Source organism: Mobula hypostoma, chromosome 2 (genome assembly GCF_963921235.1).
Source record: "Mobula hypostoma chromosome 2, sMobHyp1.1, whole genome shotgun sequence".
Taxonomy (NCBI): domain Eukaryota; kingdom Metazoa; phylum Chordata; class Chondrichthyes; order Myliobatiformes; family Myliobatidae; genus Mobula; species Mobula hypostoma.
Window position 1 is genome coordinate 138,431,954 of NC_086098.1, and position 17,578 is coordinate 138,449,531.

The window sequence follows — 17,578 nt, forward strand, 5'->3', positions numbered from 1 at the left end:
AATGTTGGGCTGCTGAGAGTACCCGACAAGGACCCTAGAAAAATTCCATCTGGGCACTCTCTGGTCTTGTGTGGATCAGTCACAGTCAGAATGCCACATCCTGACAAATGTGATGTTTGGAGCATCCATTTTCTTCTCCCTTGTCTGCAGGACCTGTAGTAAAGATTTGCTTTGTTACTTTGGAAAACAAGCAACATTGTCATTTACCTCACACATAAAAGTTGCTGGTGAACGCAGCAGGCCAGGCAGCATCTCTGGGAAGAGGTGCAGTCGACATTTCAGGCCGAGACCCTTCGTCGACTATACCTCTTCCTAGAGATGCTACCTGGCCTGCTGCGTTCACCAGCAACTTTGATGTGTGTTGTTTGAAATTCCAGTATCTGCAGATTTCCTCGTGTTTGTTGTCATTTACCTGGAGTGATTGCCAATATAACAGTGCGTGATGTCACGATTCCTCCCAAGTGTGTTAAAGCTGAACTAAATTCAGTACAAGCCATACTTCCTGAAGATCTCCAAAAAAAACTTCTAGTGAGTCTGAATCCACTCAAGCATCAAGCCCAGAGTTCAACTTAAGTGATTCTCTTATCCCTACTGAGTGGAAGACAAGGTTTACCCAGAAATTATGAAGCATCCCTGATGTTTTCTCACCTCATTCCTTGGATTCACCTCATTACTTAAATTCAAAGGGGGAGGGAAGCTGCCTGTGTAGTGTAACACCTGTTAGTTCTGGTGTGCTCTTGTGAGACTGGTCGCCACACTCTTTATGAGAAAAATCTAATTACATAGTACAGGTACTATACTCGGTTTTGAAAGGAGGCAGTGAATAGAAAACACACACTTCTGGAAACACACATCAAAGTTGCTGGTGAACGCAGCAGGCCAGGCAGCATCTGTAGGAAGAGGTGCAGTCGACATTTCGGGCCGAGACCCTTCGTCAGGACCGAAATGCCGACTGTATCTCTTCCTAGAGATGCTGCCTGGCCTGCTGCGTTCACCAGCAACTTTGAGGTGTGTTGCTTGAATTTCCAGCATCTGCAGAATTCCTGTTGTTTGCGTTTAAACACACTTCTAGAGTTAAGTTTTGTTTACAAAAAAAAAGCAATATATACAAAATATTTAAATGAGTAAGAACAATTCAAAATTCTAGCATTCTGTTTTAGGTTCCAAGTCTCAGATAGCAAATGAAAATCAAATTCCTTTTTAGTTAGAATCTGTGAAATTCATTAGAATTACTCTAATTTCTCTAACTAACTAGATCTAGTGTTATCCCTATTTAAAAGTTTATAGACTAACATTTTCCTTTTTATTTATCCCTAGTTAGATAGGAAACATCCAGTTATACATCCAACCATGTTAAATCCTCTATGCCTTGAAGCATTTTGTTCCCGCACTGGTTCTTCGATCTTGGGTGGCTCGTCATCTTGTTCCTTGGTTCATTGAATGAAATGATGGGTTATCCACGGACCATCGATTCACAATACCTACACAGAAAAAAAACCTGACCTGTATACAACAGGATTACAATCCATAAGTTTTTATACACATTCTATTTTCTATTTCAAAATAACTCAATACCACACTGTCATTTCCAAACATTTCTCAGTTACAACACTACTGAAAGTATTTCACACACACATTATACACTCGGAACAGTAAAAGTGTTTTAACTCACCAAATCCCTTGGTATGATTTAACAGAACTAATTCCAGTTACACGGTGGAGACCTTGGACCCCAGTCTCTCTTTGGTTGGTGCTCGTTATAGCCATAACTTCAATAAGTCTTTTGTCGATATCATCTCTCCTCAAGGGGTTTCACACTGAGAATTTCCAGTAAGTAGAGAAGAGATACTAACTGCTAATTCCACTTTCAACAGTTCATATCTTTTGTTAGTTTCTATAGTTTGCTGTGTTTCTGTGGCTTGCCCACGCTGCATGAGACATGCCTCCTTCTCGCATACCTATTTGTTTCAAGTTCTCTTTGCAATTCTGTAAGTCGCATTTTCATCCCTCACGGGTGAGCTTTCTAACATGACATCCTTGGGTTTAATTAACCTGGGTTACACTATCACTTGAATAAACTTTGGAAAGTTCATTCAGCATCCTCAGGTTTTGGTGGTAACATTACCTTAGGGTTGCTAACAATCATGTATTTGATTAGCACTTCACAAATTTGAAAGAAAAGACGCTCATCCTGTATGATACACGATGCTAAATTTTCCCATAAATCCAAAAGAGACCATTGGCAACCGGAGCAGGAATTTAAAGGTTAGCCAGAACTCATTAAAAGAGTGACCAGCAAAATTATGACAGATTACGCTAATCACTAGGAAGAGAATTAAGCAATCTGTGGCTGAAGACTCTGCTCCCTCTGCTATCTAGGTGGTCTCAAAGGTACAACTGGTGAGTCCACCATACCACCCCACACCAAACCCCTGCCCACATCTTGGTAAATAAAACAATCAGGCTGTGCTCAGGCAAGGATATTTGCAGAACTTATTGACCCCTCCCCGCTTCAATCTCAAGTTCCCACTTGCTTTAAGAAGACTATTATCATGGATATCTAGGAAAAGCAGTAATGTACCTTAATGACTACTGCCTGGTGGTTCTGACATCCACCATCATGAAGTGTTTCAAGGGCTGATCATGGAATACATTTAACTCCAGCCTCTCAGGCAACTTCCATCCACTCCAATTCTCCTAGCTCCAAAATATATCCACAGCAAACACCATCTCCCTGGCACTACACTCACCTCTGGAACATCTGGATAGTAAAGACACCAACTTTAGATATTCTTTATTGATTGCAGTTCGACCTTCAATGCTTTAAATTCCAAGCAAACTCATCTCCAAACTCCTAGACCAAGGACTCAACATTTATTCTTGCAACAGAATCCTTGGCTCTCTGATCAACAGACCACAGCCAATAATGCAGGTAGCAACACCTCTGCCACAATTATCCCTAACACTGTGCCCCATAAAGCTGTGTCCTAGGCCCTTTGCTCTACTCCCAATAAACTCAAGACTGCATGGCCAGATTCTGCTCTAACTCCATCTACAAGTTTTCAGATGGTTTCACCATAGTGAGCTGAGCCTCAAATAACAATGAGCCAGAGTAGAGGAAAGAAGCGAAGAGGGAGAGGGAGAGAAAGAAAAAGGGAAGGGGGAAGGGGGGCGGAAGAGGGAACAATGAAATTCCTTGCTCACAGAAAGTCAGAGTAACACTACAGATGGCAATAATAATAATAACAAAATAAATGTAACAATAATTGCAACTAGTGAATGGTATAAAGATTCTAGTGCAATGAGAAATAGTGCAAAAACAAACGCTAAAATGGCAACACGCACAACACGCTGGAGGAACTCAGCAGGTCGGGCAGCATCCGTGGAAACGAACAGTCAACGTTTCGGGGCAAGACCCTTCGTCAGGACTGAAGAGGGAAGGGGCAGAAGCCCTATAAAGAAGGTGGGGGGAGGGAAGGAAGGAGAAGGCTGGTAGGTTCCAGGTGAAAAACCAGTAAGGGGGAAAGATAAAGGAGTGGGGGAGGGGAAGCAGGGAGGGGATAGACAGGAAAGGTGAAGAAGAAATAGGGGAAAACACAATGGGTAGTAGAAGGAGGTGGAACCATGAGGGAGGTGATAGGCAGCTGGGGGAGGGGGCAGAGTGAAATAGGGATAGGGGAAGGGAGGGGGAAGGAATTACCGGAAGTTGGAGAATTCTATGTTCATGCCAAAGGGGCTGGAGACTACCCAGACGGTATATGATGTGTTGCTCCTCCAACCTGAGTTTAAGCAGAGTTGAAGTGGGTGGCAACTGGGAGATCCTGTCTGTTGTGGCGGACGGAGCGGAGCTGCCTGATGAAGCGGTCCCCCAATCTGCGTCGGGTTTCACCGATGTGGAGGAGGCCGCACCGGGAGCACCGGATGCAATAGATGACCCCAACAGACTCACAAGTGAAGTGTTGCCTCACCTGGAAGGACTGTTTAGGCCCTGAATAGTGGTGAGAGAGGAGGTGTAGGGACAGGTGTAGCACTTACGCTTGCAGGGATAAGTGCCAGGTGGAAGATACATGGGGAGGGACATGTGGACCAGGGAGTCATGGAGGGAACGATCCCTGTGGAAAGCGGAGAGGGGTAGAGAGGGAAAGATGTGCTTAGTGGTGGGGTCCTGTTGAAGGTGGCTAAAATGCTAAAATGGCAATAACGGAAGAACAAAGATAGGCAGAAATAAGGATACAGGAACTTGGCAACACCAACAAAAAGGGGGTGTGAGAGAGGTGATTGGTTCAGAAGTCTGATAGCATTGGGGAACAAACTGCTCTCAAGTCTGGACTTGTGAATTTACAATACTTACAGGCATGAGAGGGTAAATGCTGCGAGAATGAGTACCCAGGATGAAAAGTCCAGGGCCAAGGTTTATGCTTTCTTAATTAGAAGATGACTTAACACTGAAATGAGGAAAAACATTCTTCACGAAGAAGTCAGAAATATTTTTGGGATTCTTTGCTCAAGGCAGCTATATTGGCTCAGTCATTAGCTTCATACTGAACAGAGATGATAGATTTCTGGATATTAAGGGAGTCAAAGGACATGGGGATAGCGCAGGTGAAAAGAGATAAACCATCATTTAATGAATGACAGAGCACCTACACTCGTGTTTCTAAATTTTATGTCCTTACGCACAATATCCAAGCCAACATTGCTCTTGCATTGAATGAGGTACTGTAGCGGTGTGCTACACACAGTGCTAGAATAACGACACGTAGTCGGTGAGTTGTAGTTGCGAAAAAAAGAGGTTTATTCAAACTTTGCGGCCTCCTTTAAAGACTTCCTGTTCCCGTCCCCCCCCCCCCCCCCCGGGCAGGACTGCTGTGGGGAATGCATATTCCCAGACCCTTTCCGTGCGCGGGATTCTCCCCGCTGGTGAAGATGGCCTGGCGCCCTTTTTGGGGCCGGTCTCTCTGCTCGCACGCGCCGTTTTGTGAGCCGGTTCATGTGTGCTAGAAAGTGGGTCACCACATAACCCCCCCCCCCCAAGAACCGGCAATACATCCCCCAATGTCCACAGCCTGGATCAACCTCTGTTTGGGAGGTCTGCCTCTGTGCCCGAGCCTGGACCGGCTGCACCAAGTCCACATGGGCCGGTTTGAGTCGGTCCACTGTGAAAACCTCCTCTCTCCCCCCAATGTCCAGCACGAACGTGGACCCGTTGTTCCTGATCACCTTAAACAGCCCCTCGTAGGGCCGCTGTAGCAGTGCCCAGTGTCCGTCCTGTCGTACAAAAAGAAACTTACATTTCTGCAGGTCTTTGGGTACGCAGGTCGGGCCCTGTCCATGCTGTGAAGTGAGTATGGGGGCCAGGTTACCGAGCCTCTCCCGTAGTCTGTCCAGGACTGCTGTGGGTTCTTCCTCTTGCCCCCTTGGGGCTGGTATGAACTCTCCTGGGACGACCAGGGGTGCGCCATACACCAACTCGGCCGACGAGGTGTGCAGATCCTCTTTGGGCACCGTGCGGATTCTGAACAGGACCCAGGGAAGTTCGTCCACCCAGTTAGGCCCTTCCAGGCGGGCGATAACAGCCGACCTCAGGTGATGGTGGAAATGCTCCACTAGTCCGTTCGACTGTGGGTGGTAGGCAGTTGTGTGGTGTAGCTGCGATCCTAAAAGGTTGGCCATAGCTGACCACAGGCTGGAGGTGAACTGGGCGCCCCTGTCGGAGGTAATGTGGGCCGGTACCCCGAAGCGTGCTACCCAGGTTGCGATCAGTGCTCGGGCGCAGGATTCGGAGGTGGTGTCGGTGAGCGGGACTGCCTCTGGCTATCTGGTGAACCGGTCTACGATAGTTAGGAGGTACCGCGCTCCTCGTGGCACTGGCAGGGGCCCCACGATATCCACATGAATGTGGTCAAACCTCTGGCGGGTGGGTTCGAACTGCTGCGGCGGAGCCTTGGTGTGCCGCTGCACCTTGGCCGTTTGGCACTGCATGCATGTTTTGGCCCATTCACTGACCTGTTTACGCAGTCCATGCCACACAAACCTGTTGGAGGCCAGCCGGACGGTTGTCCTGATGGAGGGGTGCGCTAAGTTGTTAATGGAGTTGAAAACTCGCCGCCGCCAGGCTGCCGGGACAATGGGGCGGGGTTGGCCGGTAGCTACGTCACACAGTAGGGTCCTCTCACCTGGGCCTACGGGGAGGTCTTGGAGCTGCAAACCGGAGACCGCAGTTCTGTAACTAGGGATCTCAGCGTCTGCCTGCTGTGCCTCTGCCAGCACTGCATGGTCCACCCCCGGGACAAGGCCTGTATGGTAGGTCTGGATAGTGCGTCCGCCACGACGTTGTCCTTTCCTGAGACATGCCAGATGTCCATCGTGTATTTGGAGATGTAGGACAGATGTCGTTGGTGGCAGGACGACCAGGGATCAGACACCTTAGTGCAGAGGTCCCCAACCTTCTTTGCACTGCGGACCGGTTTATTATTGACAATATTCTTGTGGACCGGCGACCCGGGGGGTGGGGGGGGTAGGGTTGCCAACGGACAAGAGTAGCAGTCAAATATGTTGTGATTACCCTGAGAAAGACTACAATGACCATGAAGCCTTGCATGGGCACCAGTGCGCATGCGTGACTTGCGCATGCGTGTATGTGCTGATTTTTTTCTACAAATCGTTTTTAGCGATTCTGTTCGGGGGGGGGGATGGGGTTGTTAATCATGACCGGAATATAGGTGATAAATGGCTAATACACTCATTTTGTTTCTAAAAGGGCTTATCTAACGAATTTAATATTAAACACACAGCACATATTTTCCTCACATGAATATAGTGATAAGTCAATTATCAGGGGAGGACAGGGGAGCTTGAAGTGAGTGCTGAACGAACTTCCAGTAGAAGTGGTAGAGGCAGGTTCGATATTATCATTTAAAGAAAAGAAAAATTGGATAGGTATATGGACAGGAAAGGAATGGAGGATTGTGGTCTGAGTGCAGGTCGGTGGGACGGTGATAGTAGCGTTTGGCACGGACTAGAAGGGCCGAGGTGGCCTGTTTCCGTGCTGTAATTGTTATATAAGTCACTAGCATCATAACATTTTAAGTAACGTTTGGATATTAAACACAGCACATATTTTCCCCGTATGAACATATAAAATCATTGCAACACACCAATATCACTGAATCAGTGGGAGCCCTGGGCTTGTTTCCCTGCAACAAGACGGTCCTATCGAGGGGTGATGGGAGACAGCTATACTCAAAGGGGGTTCCTCATGTCCAGTCTATTGCGCAATTTAGTTTTCATTGCACTCATTGTAGAGATATGTTGGAAATGGAAGCAATGTTTTCAGTGCTTTCGTGGCTATCTCAGGATATTGAGCCTTGACTTTGATTCAGAATGCCGGCAGAGATATTATGTCAAACATGCTTTTCAGCCCGCTGTCATTTGCAAGCTCGTGGAGTTGATCTCCTTCCCGCGCTGACATGGATGACGCGCGGGTACTGACCTCGTGTGTGTTCAAGCTCAACAGTGGGCGTGACAGGGAATGAGGAAAGGTACTGCTGACTCCTATCGCCAAATCGTATCGTTTTCTGGCAGCCCGGTAGCACATACTTTGCGGCCCGGTGGTTGGGGACCGCTGCCTTAGTGAACACAAAGGTAAGCGGTTTGTGGTCTGTGAACGCGGTGAAGGGCCTACCTTCTAAGAAGTACCTGAAATGCTGGATTGCCAGGTATAGTGCCAATCGCTCCCGGTTGAAAGCACTGTATTTGAGTTTGGGTGGTCGTAGGTGTTTGCTAAAGAATGCCAGGGGTTGCCAGCGACCCTCGATGAGTTGTTCCAGCACTCCATCGACTGCTGTGTTGGATGCGTCCACAGTGAGGGCAGTAAGAACGTCCGTTCTGGGGTGCACTAGCATCGCGGTGTTTGCCAAGGCTTCTTTGGTTTTAACGAAAGCGGCTGCGGCCTCTTCGTCCCAGGTAATGTCCTTGCCCTTACCCGACATCAGGGTGAACAGGGGGCACATGATTCGGGCTGCTGAGGGGAGGAAACAGTGGTAGAAATTCACCATACCCACGAATTCCTGCAGGCCTTTGATTATGTTGGGTCGGGGGAAGTGGCGGACTGCGCCTACCTTGGCGGGCAGAGGCGTTGCCCCGTCTTTAGTAATCCTGTGGCCCAGGAAATCGATGGTGCCGAGTCCGATCTGGCATTTGGCCAGGTTGATTGTAAGGCCGAATTCGCTCAGTCGGGCGTAGAGTTGACGGAGGTGGGACAGATGCTCCTGACGACTACTGCTGGCTATGAGGATGTCGTCCAAATAGATGAATGCAAAGTCCAGCTGTTGGAACGTCTGTGCGGCATTCTTTAGGCCGAATGGCATTCAAAGGAATTCGAAAAGGCCGAACGGGGTGATGAGTGCTGTTTTGGGGATGTCGTCCGGATGTACCAGGATTTGATGGTATCCCCGGACGAGGTCTACCTTGGAAAAGATCCTTGCGCCATGTAGGTTTGCTGCAAAGTCTTGAATGTGTGGCACAGGGTGGCAGTCTGGCGTTGTAGCCTTGTTCAGTCTGCAGTAGTCGCCGCATGGTCTCCAGCCCCCCGTTGCCTTGGGCACCATGTGCAGGGGGGAGGCCCATGGGCTATCGGACTGTCGTATGATCCCCAATTCCTCCATCCTCTTGAACTCCTCCTACGCCAGGCGGAGCTTGTCCGGGGGCACGGGCGTGGAGGGGTGGTCCCTGGGTCGGGATATGGTGCTGTACTCCATGTCTGGGCATGGCTGCCATGAACTGCGGTGTCAGAACTGATGGGAAATCCACCAGGACCCTGGTGAATTCGTCGTCCAACAGCGTGATGGAGTCCAGGAGTGGGGCTGGCAACTTGGCTTCACTTCACCCAGGGAGAATGTTTGAAAAGTCTTGGCATGGACTAATCGCTTCCCTTGCAAGTCGACCAGCAGGCCGTGAGCTCGTAGAAAATCCGCCCCCAGGAGCGGTTGGGCCACGGCGGCCAGTGTGAAATCCCACGTGAACCGGCTGGAGCTGAACTGTAGCCGCACCGTGCGGGTGCTGTAGGTCCGAATTGTGCTGCCATTTGCAGCCCTCAGTGTGGGTCCCGGTTCTCTGTTGCGGGTATCATAACTCGTTGGAGTTAAAACGCTGATCTCCGCTCCAGTGTTGACCAAAAAGCATCATCCCAACTGCTTGTCCCAGACATACAGGAGGCTGTCCTGATGGCCAGCCGCCGTAGCCATCAGCGGCCTGGCATTTCCCGGGAATTTGCAGGATGGTCTGCAGTGGCGGGCCTCTGTGCCCCACCGCTGGTGGTAGAAACACTATTGTTCGTTGGTCTCCTCACTCCCGTTGCCCGGTTTTGTAGGCTCTGCTGCCGGGCCTGGTCTGGTCTGCCGTTGGGCATGCGGCTTGGTGATCTGTGTGACGGATGCCCCTCTCTCCTTCCTGGCATTCCACAGCACATCTGCCCGGGCCGCCACCTCCCGGGGGTCGCTGAAATCTGCGTCGGACAGCAGCAGGCATATGTCCTTGGGCAGTTGCTCTAGGAACGCCTGCTTAAATATGAGGCAGGGTTTGTGTCCTTCAGCCAGGGCCAGCATTTCGTTCATTAATGCTGACGGCGGCCTGTCTCCCAAACCATCCAGGTGCAGTAAGCGGGCAGCTCGCTCGCACCGAGAGAGTCCAAAAGTCCTTATGAGCAGGGCTTTGAATGCTGTGTATTTGCCGTCCTCCAGGGGCAACTGTGTAAACTCCTCAACTTGTGCAGCTGTCTCCTGGTCGAGGGAGCTCACCACGTAGTAGTAACGAGTGGAATCCGAGGTTATCTGCCGAATGTGGAATTGGGCTTCTGCTTGTTCAAACCATAGGCAAGGTCGCAGCGTCCAGAAGCTTAGCAGTTTTAACAAAACTGCATGAACAGATGCTGCATCGGTCATCTCTGGTCCAAATATCGTTTGGGCCGTCGGAATCACCAAATGTAGCGGTGTGCTACACACAGCGCTAGAATAATGACAAGTAGTCGGTGAGTTGTAGTTGCGAAAAAAGAGGTTTATTCAAACTTCACGGCCTCCTTTAAAGCCTTCCCATTCCCGCCCTCCCCGGGCGGGACTGCTAAGGGGAATGCATATTCACAGACCCTTCCTGCGAGCGGGATTTTCCCCCTGCTGGTGAAGATAGCCTGGCGCCCTTTTTGGGGCCGGCCTCTCTGCCGGTGCGCGCCATTTTGTGAGCCGGTCCGAGTGTGCTGGAAAGTGGGTCACCACAGTACCACCATTTGGGTGAGGTATTAAAACTTCACCAACCTTCTTGGACATCATGCTGGAGGAACTCAGCAGGCCTGGCAGCTTGTATGAAAAAGAGAAAACAGTTGGTGTTTTGGGCCGAGACCCTTCCTCAGAACTTGGGATTTCCAGCATCTATAGATTTTCTCATCTTAACCTTCTTGGACATATGTTCTCAAGGCATTATTTCAAAGAAAAGCAGGGCACATCATTCTAGTGTTTAACACTCAACTATTACCTCAAACAGATTAGTAGACTACATTCATACTACTAGACGTGGGAGTTTACTGTACACATTATAATTGTGTAAGTTATTCAGAAGTATTTCAGTGGAACATCCTGTGGTCATTACGCAGAAAACAAGGTGTTCTTTTCAGTACACTTTATAGTAATTATTGACAATTGGGTGTTTTGTTGTGTCACTTCAAACAGTATTAAGCTGGAAGACTGACAGTATAAATTCCATCAAGTGATCAAATCTGTGCTAGCTGTGTATGAGAAAGGAAAATCATATGAGATGCTGTCACCACAAGCCTATTGACGGAAGTTAGGTTGGCTGCGATTCAAACAAAATAAATTATAGAAACATTAACACAAATTGTAATGGCAATAAGTTGCTCACAGCTCTTGGAGGGAAAGTAGAAATTGTAGATGGAGTGAAAGTTTTGAAATGGAGAACTAACAGCCCCACAGTATCACGTCATTTCTGCACTTTGTGTATCTGAACAGAGAATAGGAGAGCACAGAAATGAAACCTTTGCCCGGCATCTCTGTGCTGACCATGCTGCCAATACAAGCTAATCTCCTCTGCCTGCATGTGGTTTGTACCTCTCAATTCCCTGCCCTGTTCATGTGGCGTTTAAATTTCCTCTTAAATGTTGCTTTCCAGGTACCTGCCATTGCGTAAAAAAAAATTACCTTTAAACCCTTTCTCATCTTAAACCTATGCATTCTAGTATTTGATATTTCCAACCTGGGGACAAAATAGACTATGTACATTGTCTATGTCGCTCAGTTTTATATGCAGTACTGTGCACAAGTCTTAGGAACATAGATATAGGTAGGCTGCCTAAGACTTTTGCATAGTACCGTATTAATTTTATGTATTACATTGTACTGTTGCCACAAAAAAAAATCATGACACTGTGAGTCACGTTAAACCTGATTCTGATATGGGTCTCTATTGTGGACTGAGAGTGGGAAGAGGGCAGGGAGAGGCGGATATGATTGGGAAAAGGGGAGGGAAAGGGAAGCACCACAGAGACATGCTGTAATGATCAACAATGATCATTTGTAATCTAATGATCTTGCCTGGTGCCTGGTGTCTTGGGGCTGGGTGTGTCTGTACCCGCACCACCCCGTCAGCCCCGGCACTCCTGCTGTGCCCTCTGTCCCAAACCCCCCCCCCCGTGGCACTCCACCCTCGCCATTCCCAACATCCTGTGCTCCCGCCAGATTTACAAACTCGCTCCCTGCTCCACATTGACAAATTCAGGACTGTGCAAAGGTCTTAGCTATAGCCCTAGCTATAAATATGTGCAGAGTACCATACTTCAATCAGGTTGCCTCTCAGCTTCCAGTGCTCTGGTGTAAACAATCCAAGGTTGCCCAGCTTCTGTGAGAAAGTTGCCTCTTAGGTAGATAGGGTAGTTAAGAAAGCTTATGAGGTGTTAGCTTTCATAAGTCGAGGGATAGAGTTTAAGAGTCACGAGGTAATGATGCAGCTCTATAAAACTCTGGTTAGGCCACACTTGGAGTACTGTGTCCAGTTCTGGTCGCCTCACTATAGGAAGAATGTGGAAGCATTGGAAAGAGTACAGAGGAGATTTACCAGGATGCTGCCTGGTTTAGAGAGTATGCGTTATGATCAGAGATTAAGAGAGCTAGGGCTTTGCTCTTTGGAGAGAAGGAGGATGAGAGGAGACATGATAGAGGTATACAAGATATTAAGAGGAATAGATAGAGTGGATAGCCAGCGCCTCTTCCCCAGGGCACCACTGCTCAATACGAGGGACATGGCTTTAAGGTAAGGGGTGGGAAGTTCAAGGGGGATATTAGAAGAAGGTTTTTTACTCAGAGAATGGTTGGTGCGTGGAATGCACTGCCTGAGTCAGTGGTGGAGGCAGATACACTCGTGAAGTTTAAGAGACTACTAGACAGGTATATGGAGGAATTTAAGGTGGGGGGGTTATATGGGAGGCAGGGTTTGAGGGTCGGCACAACATTGTGGGCCGAAGGGCCTGTACTGTGCTGTATTATTCTATGTTCTACGTTCTCCTTGTAGCTAATACATTCCAAAGCAGCCAACATTCTGGTGAACCTCTTCTGCACTGTCTCGAAAGGCTCCAAGTTCTTTCTACAGCATTGTCAATAACTATACACCAAACTCCAATGTGGCCGAATCAAACGTGCAATGTAACTTCCCTGCTTTTCGACTCAGAGTACCACTCCCTTCACTTGTGTCCTCACTCTCAGGGAGTTTGGCACTTAAATCCCAAGATTCTTCTGAACACCAATGCTCCCAGGGGGCTTGCCAGTTACTGTGTAACTATTTGCATTCAAGCTCCCAAATTGCAAAAACTCACACTTTAGAGCACAGAGAAGATGAATGGTGATTCTTACTAAAAAGACCTCAGAACATTTATCAAGAGGTAGATAGGGTCATAAAGAAAGCTTTTGGCACATTAGCCTTCATAAATCAAAGTACCGAGTACAGGAGATGGGAAGTTATGTTGAAGTTGTTTAAGACTTTGGTGAGGCCTCATTTGCAGTATTGTGTGTAGTTTTGGTCACCTACTTGTAAATAACATTGAAAAAGTACAGAGAAAACTTACAAGGATGTTGCCAGGTCTGGAGGACCTGAGTTATAAAGAAAGATTGAATAGGTTAGGACTTCATTTCTTGGAACGTAGATTTTTCAGCGGTATACAAAATTGTGAGGGGTATAGACAAGGTAAATGCAAACAGACTTTTTCCACTGAGGTTAAAACTAGAGGTCATGGGTTAAGGGTGAAAGGTGAAAAGTTTAAGGGGAACATGAGGGGAAACTTCTTCACTCAGAGGGTTGTGAGAGTGTGGAATAAGCAAGCACAAGAGCTACGTGCGATCTTGATTTCAATGCTTAAGAGAAGTTTGGATAGGTACATGGCTGGTGGGATATAGAGGGCTATGGTGCTGGTGCAGGTCATTGGTGGGCAGTTTAAATGGTTTGGCATGGACCAGATGGGCCAACAGGCCTGTTTCTGTGCTGTACTTTTCTATGACTCTATAAGAGAGCGAACCCTCGCATGGCGTCAGGCTCTGATGGTCTCCCGGGTATGGCTCTGTTCAAGAATGTCTTCAATCCCTCACTGCTGCAGTTAGAGATTCCCATCTGCTTCAAAAGGGCAACAATCATACCAGTGCCCCAAGAAGAGCAGGGTGAGCAGCCTCAACAACTATTGCCCAGTGGGTCTCACATCTGTGCTTTGAGAGATTGGTCATGGCTAGAATCAACTCCTGCCTAAGCAAGGACATGGACCGGCTACAATTTGCCTATTGCTACAATAGGTCTACAACGGATGCCGTCTCAGTGGTTCTCTCAGCATTGGATCACATGGACAATACTTAAGTCAGGCTGGTGTTTATTGACTACAGCTCAGTATTCAACACCATCATACCCTCAGTTCTAATCAACAAGCTCCAGAACCTGGGCCTCTCTAACCCCCGCCGCAACTGGATCCTTGACTTCCTCACTGGGAGACCACAGTTCGTGCAGATCAGAAATAACTTTTCCTCCTCGCAGACAATCAACCCTGGCTCACCTCAAGGATGCGTGTTTAGCCCACTACTCTACCCTCTTTACACCCCCAAATGCGCGGCTAGGCACAGCTCAAACAACATCTATAAATTTGCTGACAACACAACTCTTGTTGACACGATTTCAGATGTGAGGAGGAGGCGTACAGGCGTGAGGTAGACCACCTGTCTAAGTGGTGTCGCAGCAACAACCTTGCACTCAACATCAGTAAAAACACGGAACTGATTGTGGACTTCAAAAAGGGTAAGTCAAGGAAACACACACCAATCCTCTTGGATGGATCAGAAGCGGAAAAGGTGAGAAGTTTCAAGTTCCTGGTTGTCCACATCTCCGAAGATCTATCCTGGGCCCAACATATTATCCCAATTACGAAAAAGGCATGACAGCGGCTATATATCAGAAGAGTTGTTATGTCACCAAAGACACTCACAAATTTCTATGGATGTACCCTGGAGAGCATTCTAACTGGTTGCATCACCGTCTGGTATGGAGGGGCCACTGCAAAGGATCGAAATAGGCTGCAGAAAGTTGTAAACTCAGCCAGTTCCATCATGGGCACTAGCTACCCCAGCATTCAGGACACATTCAAAAGGCAAACACGAGGAATTCTGCAGATGCTGGAAATTCAAGCAACACGCATCAAAGTTGCTGGTGAATGCAGCAGGCCAGGCAGCATCTCTAGGAAGAGGTACAGTAGACGTTTCAGGCTGAGACCCTTCATCAGGACTAACTGAAAGAAGAGCTAGTAAGAGCTTTGAAAGTGGGAGGGGGAGGGGGAGATCCAAAATGATCGGAGAAGACAGGAGGGGGAGGGATGGAGCCAAGATCTGGACAGTCGATTGGCAAAAAGGATATGAGGGAGGCCATTCTGACATGTCTATCCACGGCCTCCTCTACTGTAAAGATGAAGCCACACTCAGGCTGGAGGAACAACACCTTGTATTCCGTCTGGGTAGCCTCCAACCTGATGGCATGAACATTGACTTCTCAAACTTCCGCTAATGCTCCACCTCCCCCTCGTACCCTATCCGTTATTTTTTTTATATACACATTCTTTTTCTCTCTCCTTTTTCTCCCTCTGTCCCTCTGACTATACCCCTTGCCCATCCTCTGGGTTTTTCCCCCCTCCCCCTTTTCTTTCTCCCTGGACCTCCTGTCCCATGATCCTCTCATATCCCTTTTGCCAATCACCTGTCCAGCTCTTGGCTCCATCCCTCCCCCTCCTGTCTTCTCCTATCATTTTGGATCTCCTCCTCCCACTTTCAAATCTCTTACTAGTTCTTCTTTCAGTTAGTCCTGACGAAGGGTCTCGGCCTGAAACGTCGACTGTACCTCTTCCTAGAGATGCTGCCTGGCCTGCTGCGTTCACCAGCAACTTTGATGCCTGTTGCTTCACATTCAAGAGGCAGTGCCTTAAAGAAGTGGCATCCATCATTAAGGCCCCCCATCACCCAGGCCATCCCCTCTTCTCATTGCTACCATCAAGGAGGAGGTAGAGGAGCTGGAAGACACATGCACAGGCTTTTCAGAGACCTACAAGGTACACCATCAGGGCCTGATACCTTGCAAGGGTTCACACTCTTATAGAGTCATGGAAAAATACAGCACAGAATAGCTTCTTCCCCTCCGCCATCAGATTTCTGAATGGACAATGAACCCATGAACACTTCATCAGTGTTCTTCTCTCTCTTTTTGCACTTATTTATTTTATCTTTTTATACGAGCTTCTTATTGTAATTTATAGTTTTTATTACTATGTATTGTGCTGCTGCTGCAAAACAACCAATTTCATGACGTGTACCGGTGATATTAAAACTGATTCTGATTCATTCTTCTTCCCTAGTCAGAGGACAAACCACAATCAACAGCTCACTGGCGATGTCTCCTCGCATGGTGATGAAACGTTGGCAAGTAAATTCCCAAGATCAGAGAACAATTCAGCCCAACCATCAACCACCTGAGCTACACATCTTCCGAATTACTTCCAATCAACGTATGTATATAAGCTATCTTATGTATTTAAGACCATAAGACATAGGAGCAGAATTAGGCCATTCAGCCCATCAAGTCTGCTCCACCATTCCATCATGGCTGATCCTGGATCCCACTCAACCCCATTTACCTGCCTTCTTGCTATATCCTTTGATGCCCTGACCGATCAGGAAACAATAAAAATTTATGTTTATAGTCTTTTATTATTATCTTTTGTATTTTTTGTGCTGCATCGGATATGGTGTAACAAATATTTCATTCTCCTTTACACTTGTGTCCTGGATATGACATTAAACAATCCTTAATCTTGACATATTTGTCAAACTTCTTTATTACCCACAATGCTGCCTTTTTTATTTTGTTTGCAAAGTTACTAATCAGACCACAGTTCATTTATATATAAATCAGAGATCCCAACACTGATTATCTTTGTTGAGCATCACTGGTCAAAGATCTCCTAACAGAGAAACACCCCTCCACCACTACCCTCTCTATTCTATGACCAAGTGAATATTCTAGTCAATATTGTTGGAAGCTCACCTGGGCAACATCCAGAGCCTCTTTCAAAGTACTGCCAAAAGCACCATGATTAATAAATGTTGTCTCCTGCACCAAAGTGAAACAGATTATTAAAAAAAAAAATCAGAGTCATTCACAAAGTACCATCCATGCCCCCAAACCCCACCTCCAACTCACAGCGTGGAAGATGGACATTTGGCCCTTGGACCTGTGGTGCTTCTTTGAAAGTTTATATCTAAATTATAAACTCTCTGCCCCTCACCTCCATTTTTTCCAAATTCTTTCCTATATGTCTATCTAGTTCCTTTTTGTAAATTATTCAATTTGTTTCTGGCCTTACACTCCACTCTTAAGACTATATATTCAGATCATAACCAATTGCTGCAAAAAAAAAATCTCATCCTGTCTCTTCTTACTTTTTGCCTTATTCTGTGCCCTCTGATTATTGAAGCAGCACGCAAAATGCTGGAGGGACTCAGGAGGTCAGTCTGCATCAATGAAGGGAATTGGATAGTCCATATTTCAGGTTGAGAGCATTCATCTGGTCCACAAAGCAAAACAAATTGAATCTATCTTAATAGTGTTACGTACCCCGTAACTGGGTTGCCAAACCAGCAGAAATGGATCACTCAGTTGGAGTCTGGATTACTAGAACTAAGAAAGTTTTATTAAAGAAACAAGTAACACAGTACTCTAATCAAAAGGATAATAAATGCAACAGTTCAGCAATGATAAACACACATGTACATAGAATTAAGATAACAGGATCAATCAAGCTCTATCGTTGTCTGGGGGTAAATGACCAGTTTCAAAGTGACGCAAAGTTCAGTTCAATTTAGTTCAGTTCAGTTCGCAGTAATCGCTGCCGTGGGAGATGGACAGTGTGGGGGGGGGGGGAAGGAGAGAGAGAGCAAAACGAATGAATATTCAAACGGCTTCCACACAGACCTTCGCAGTCAGCTTTTGGGCGAGTCCTTTGTGA

General features: G+C 47.2%; 1 protein-coding gene across 6 annotated transcripts in view; it reads right to left on the reverse strand.

The window, feature by feature from the left end:
• LOC134342520 (uncharacterized) overlaps positions 1–17,578 on the reverse strand; it is a 137,293-nt gene that overhangs the window by 92,983 nt on the left and 26,732 nt on the right. For 5 of the 6 annotated variants that reach the window (XR_010017038.1, XM_063040766.1, XM_063040764.1 and 2 more), the window contains exon 4: positions 16,618–16,683. The exons of the other annotated variant lie outside the window; for it this stretch is intronic. Coding sequence is in view for 4 of the 5 variants with exons in the window: in XM_063040766.1 (XP_062896836.1) it covers positions 16,618–16,683 (66 nt within the window). In the remaining variant the exon portion in view is untranslated. The remainder of the gene's footprint in view (positions 1–16,617; positions 16,684–17,578) is intronic. 6 annotated transcript variants of the gene reach the window in all.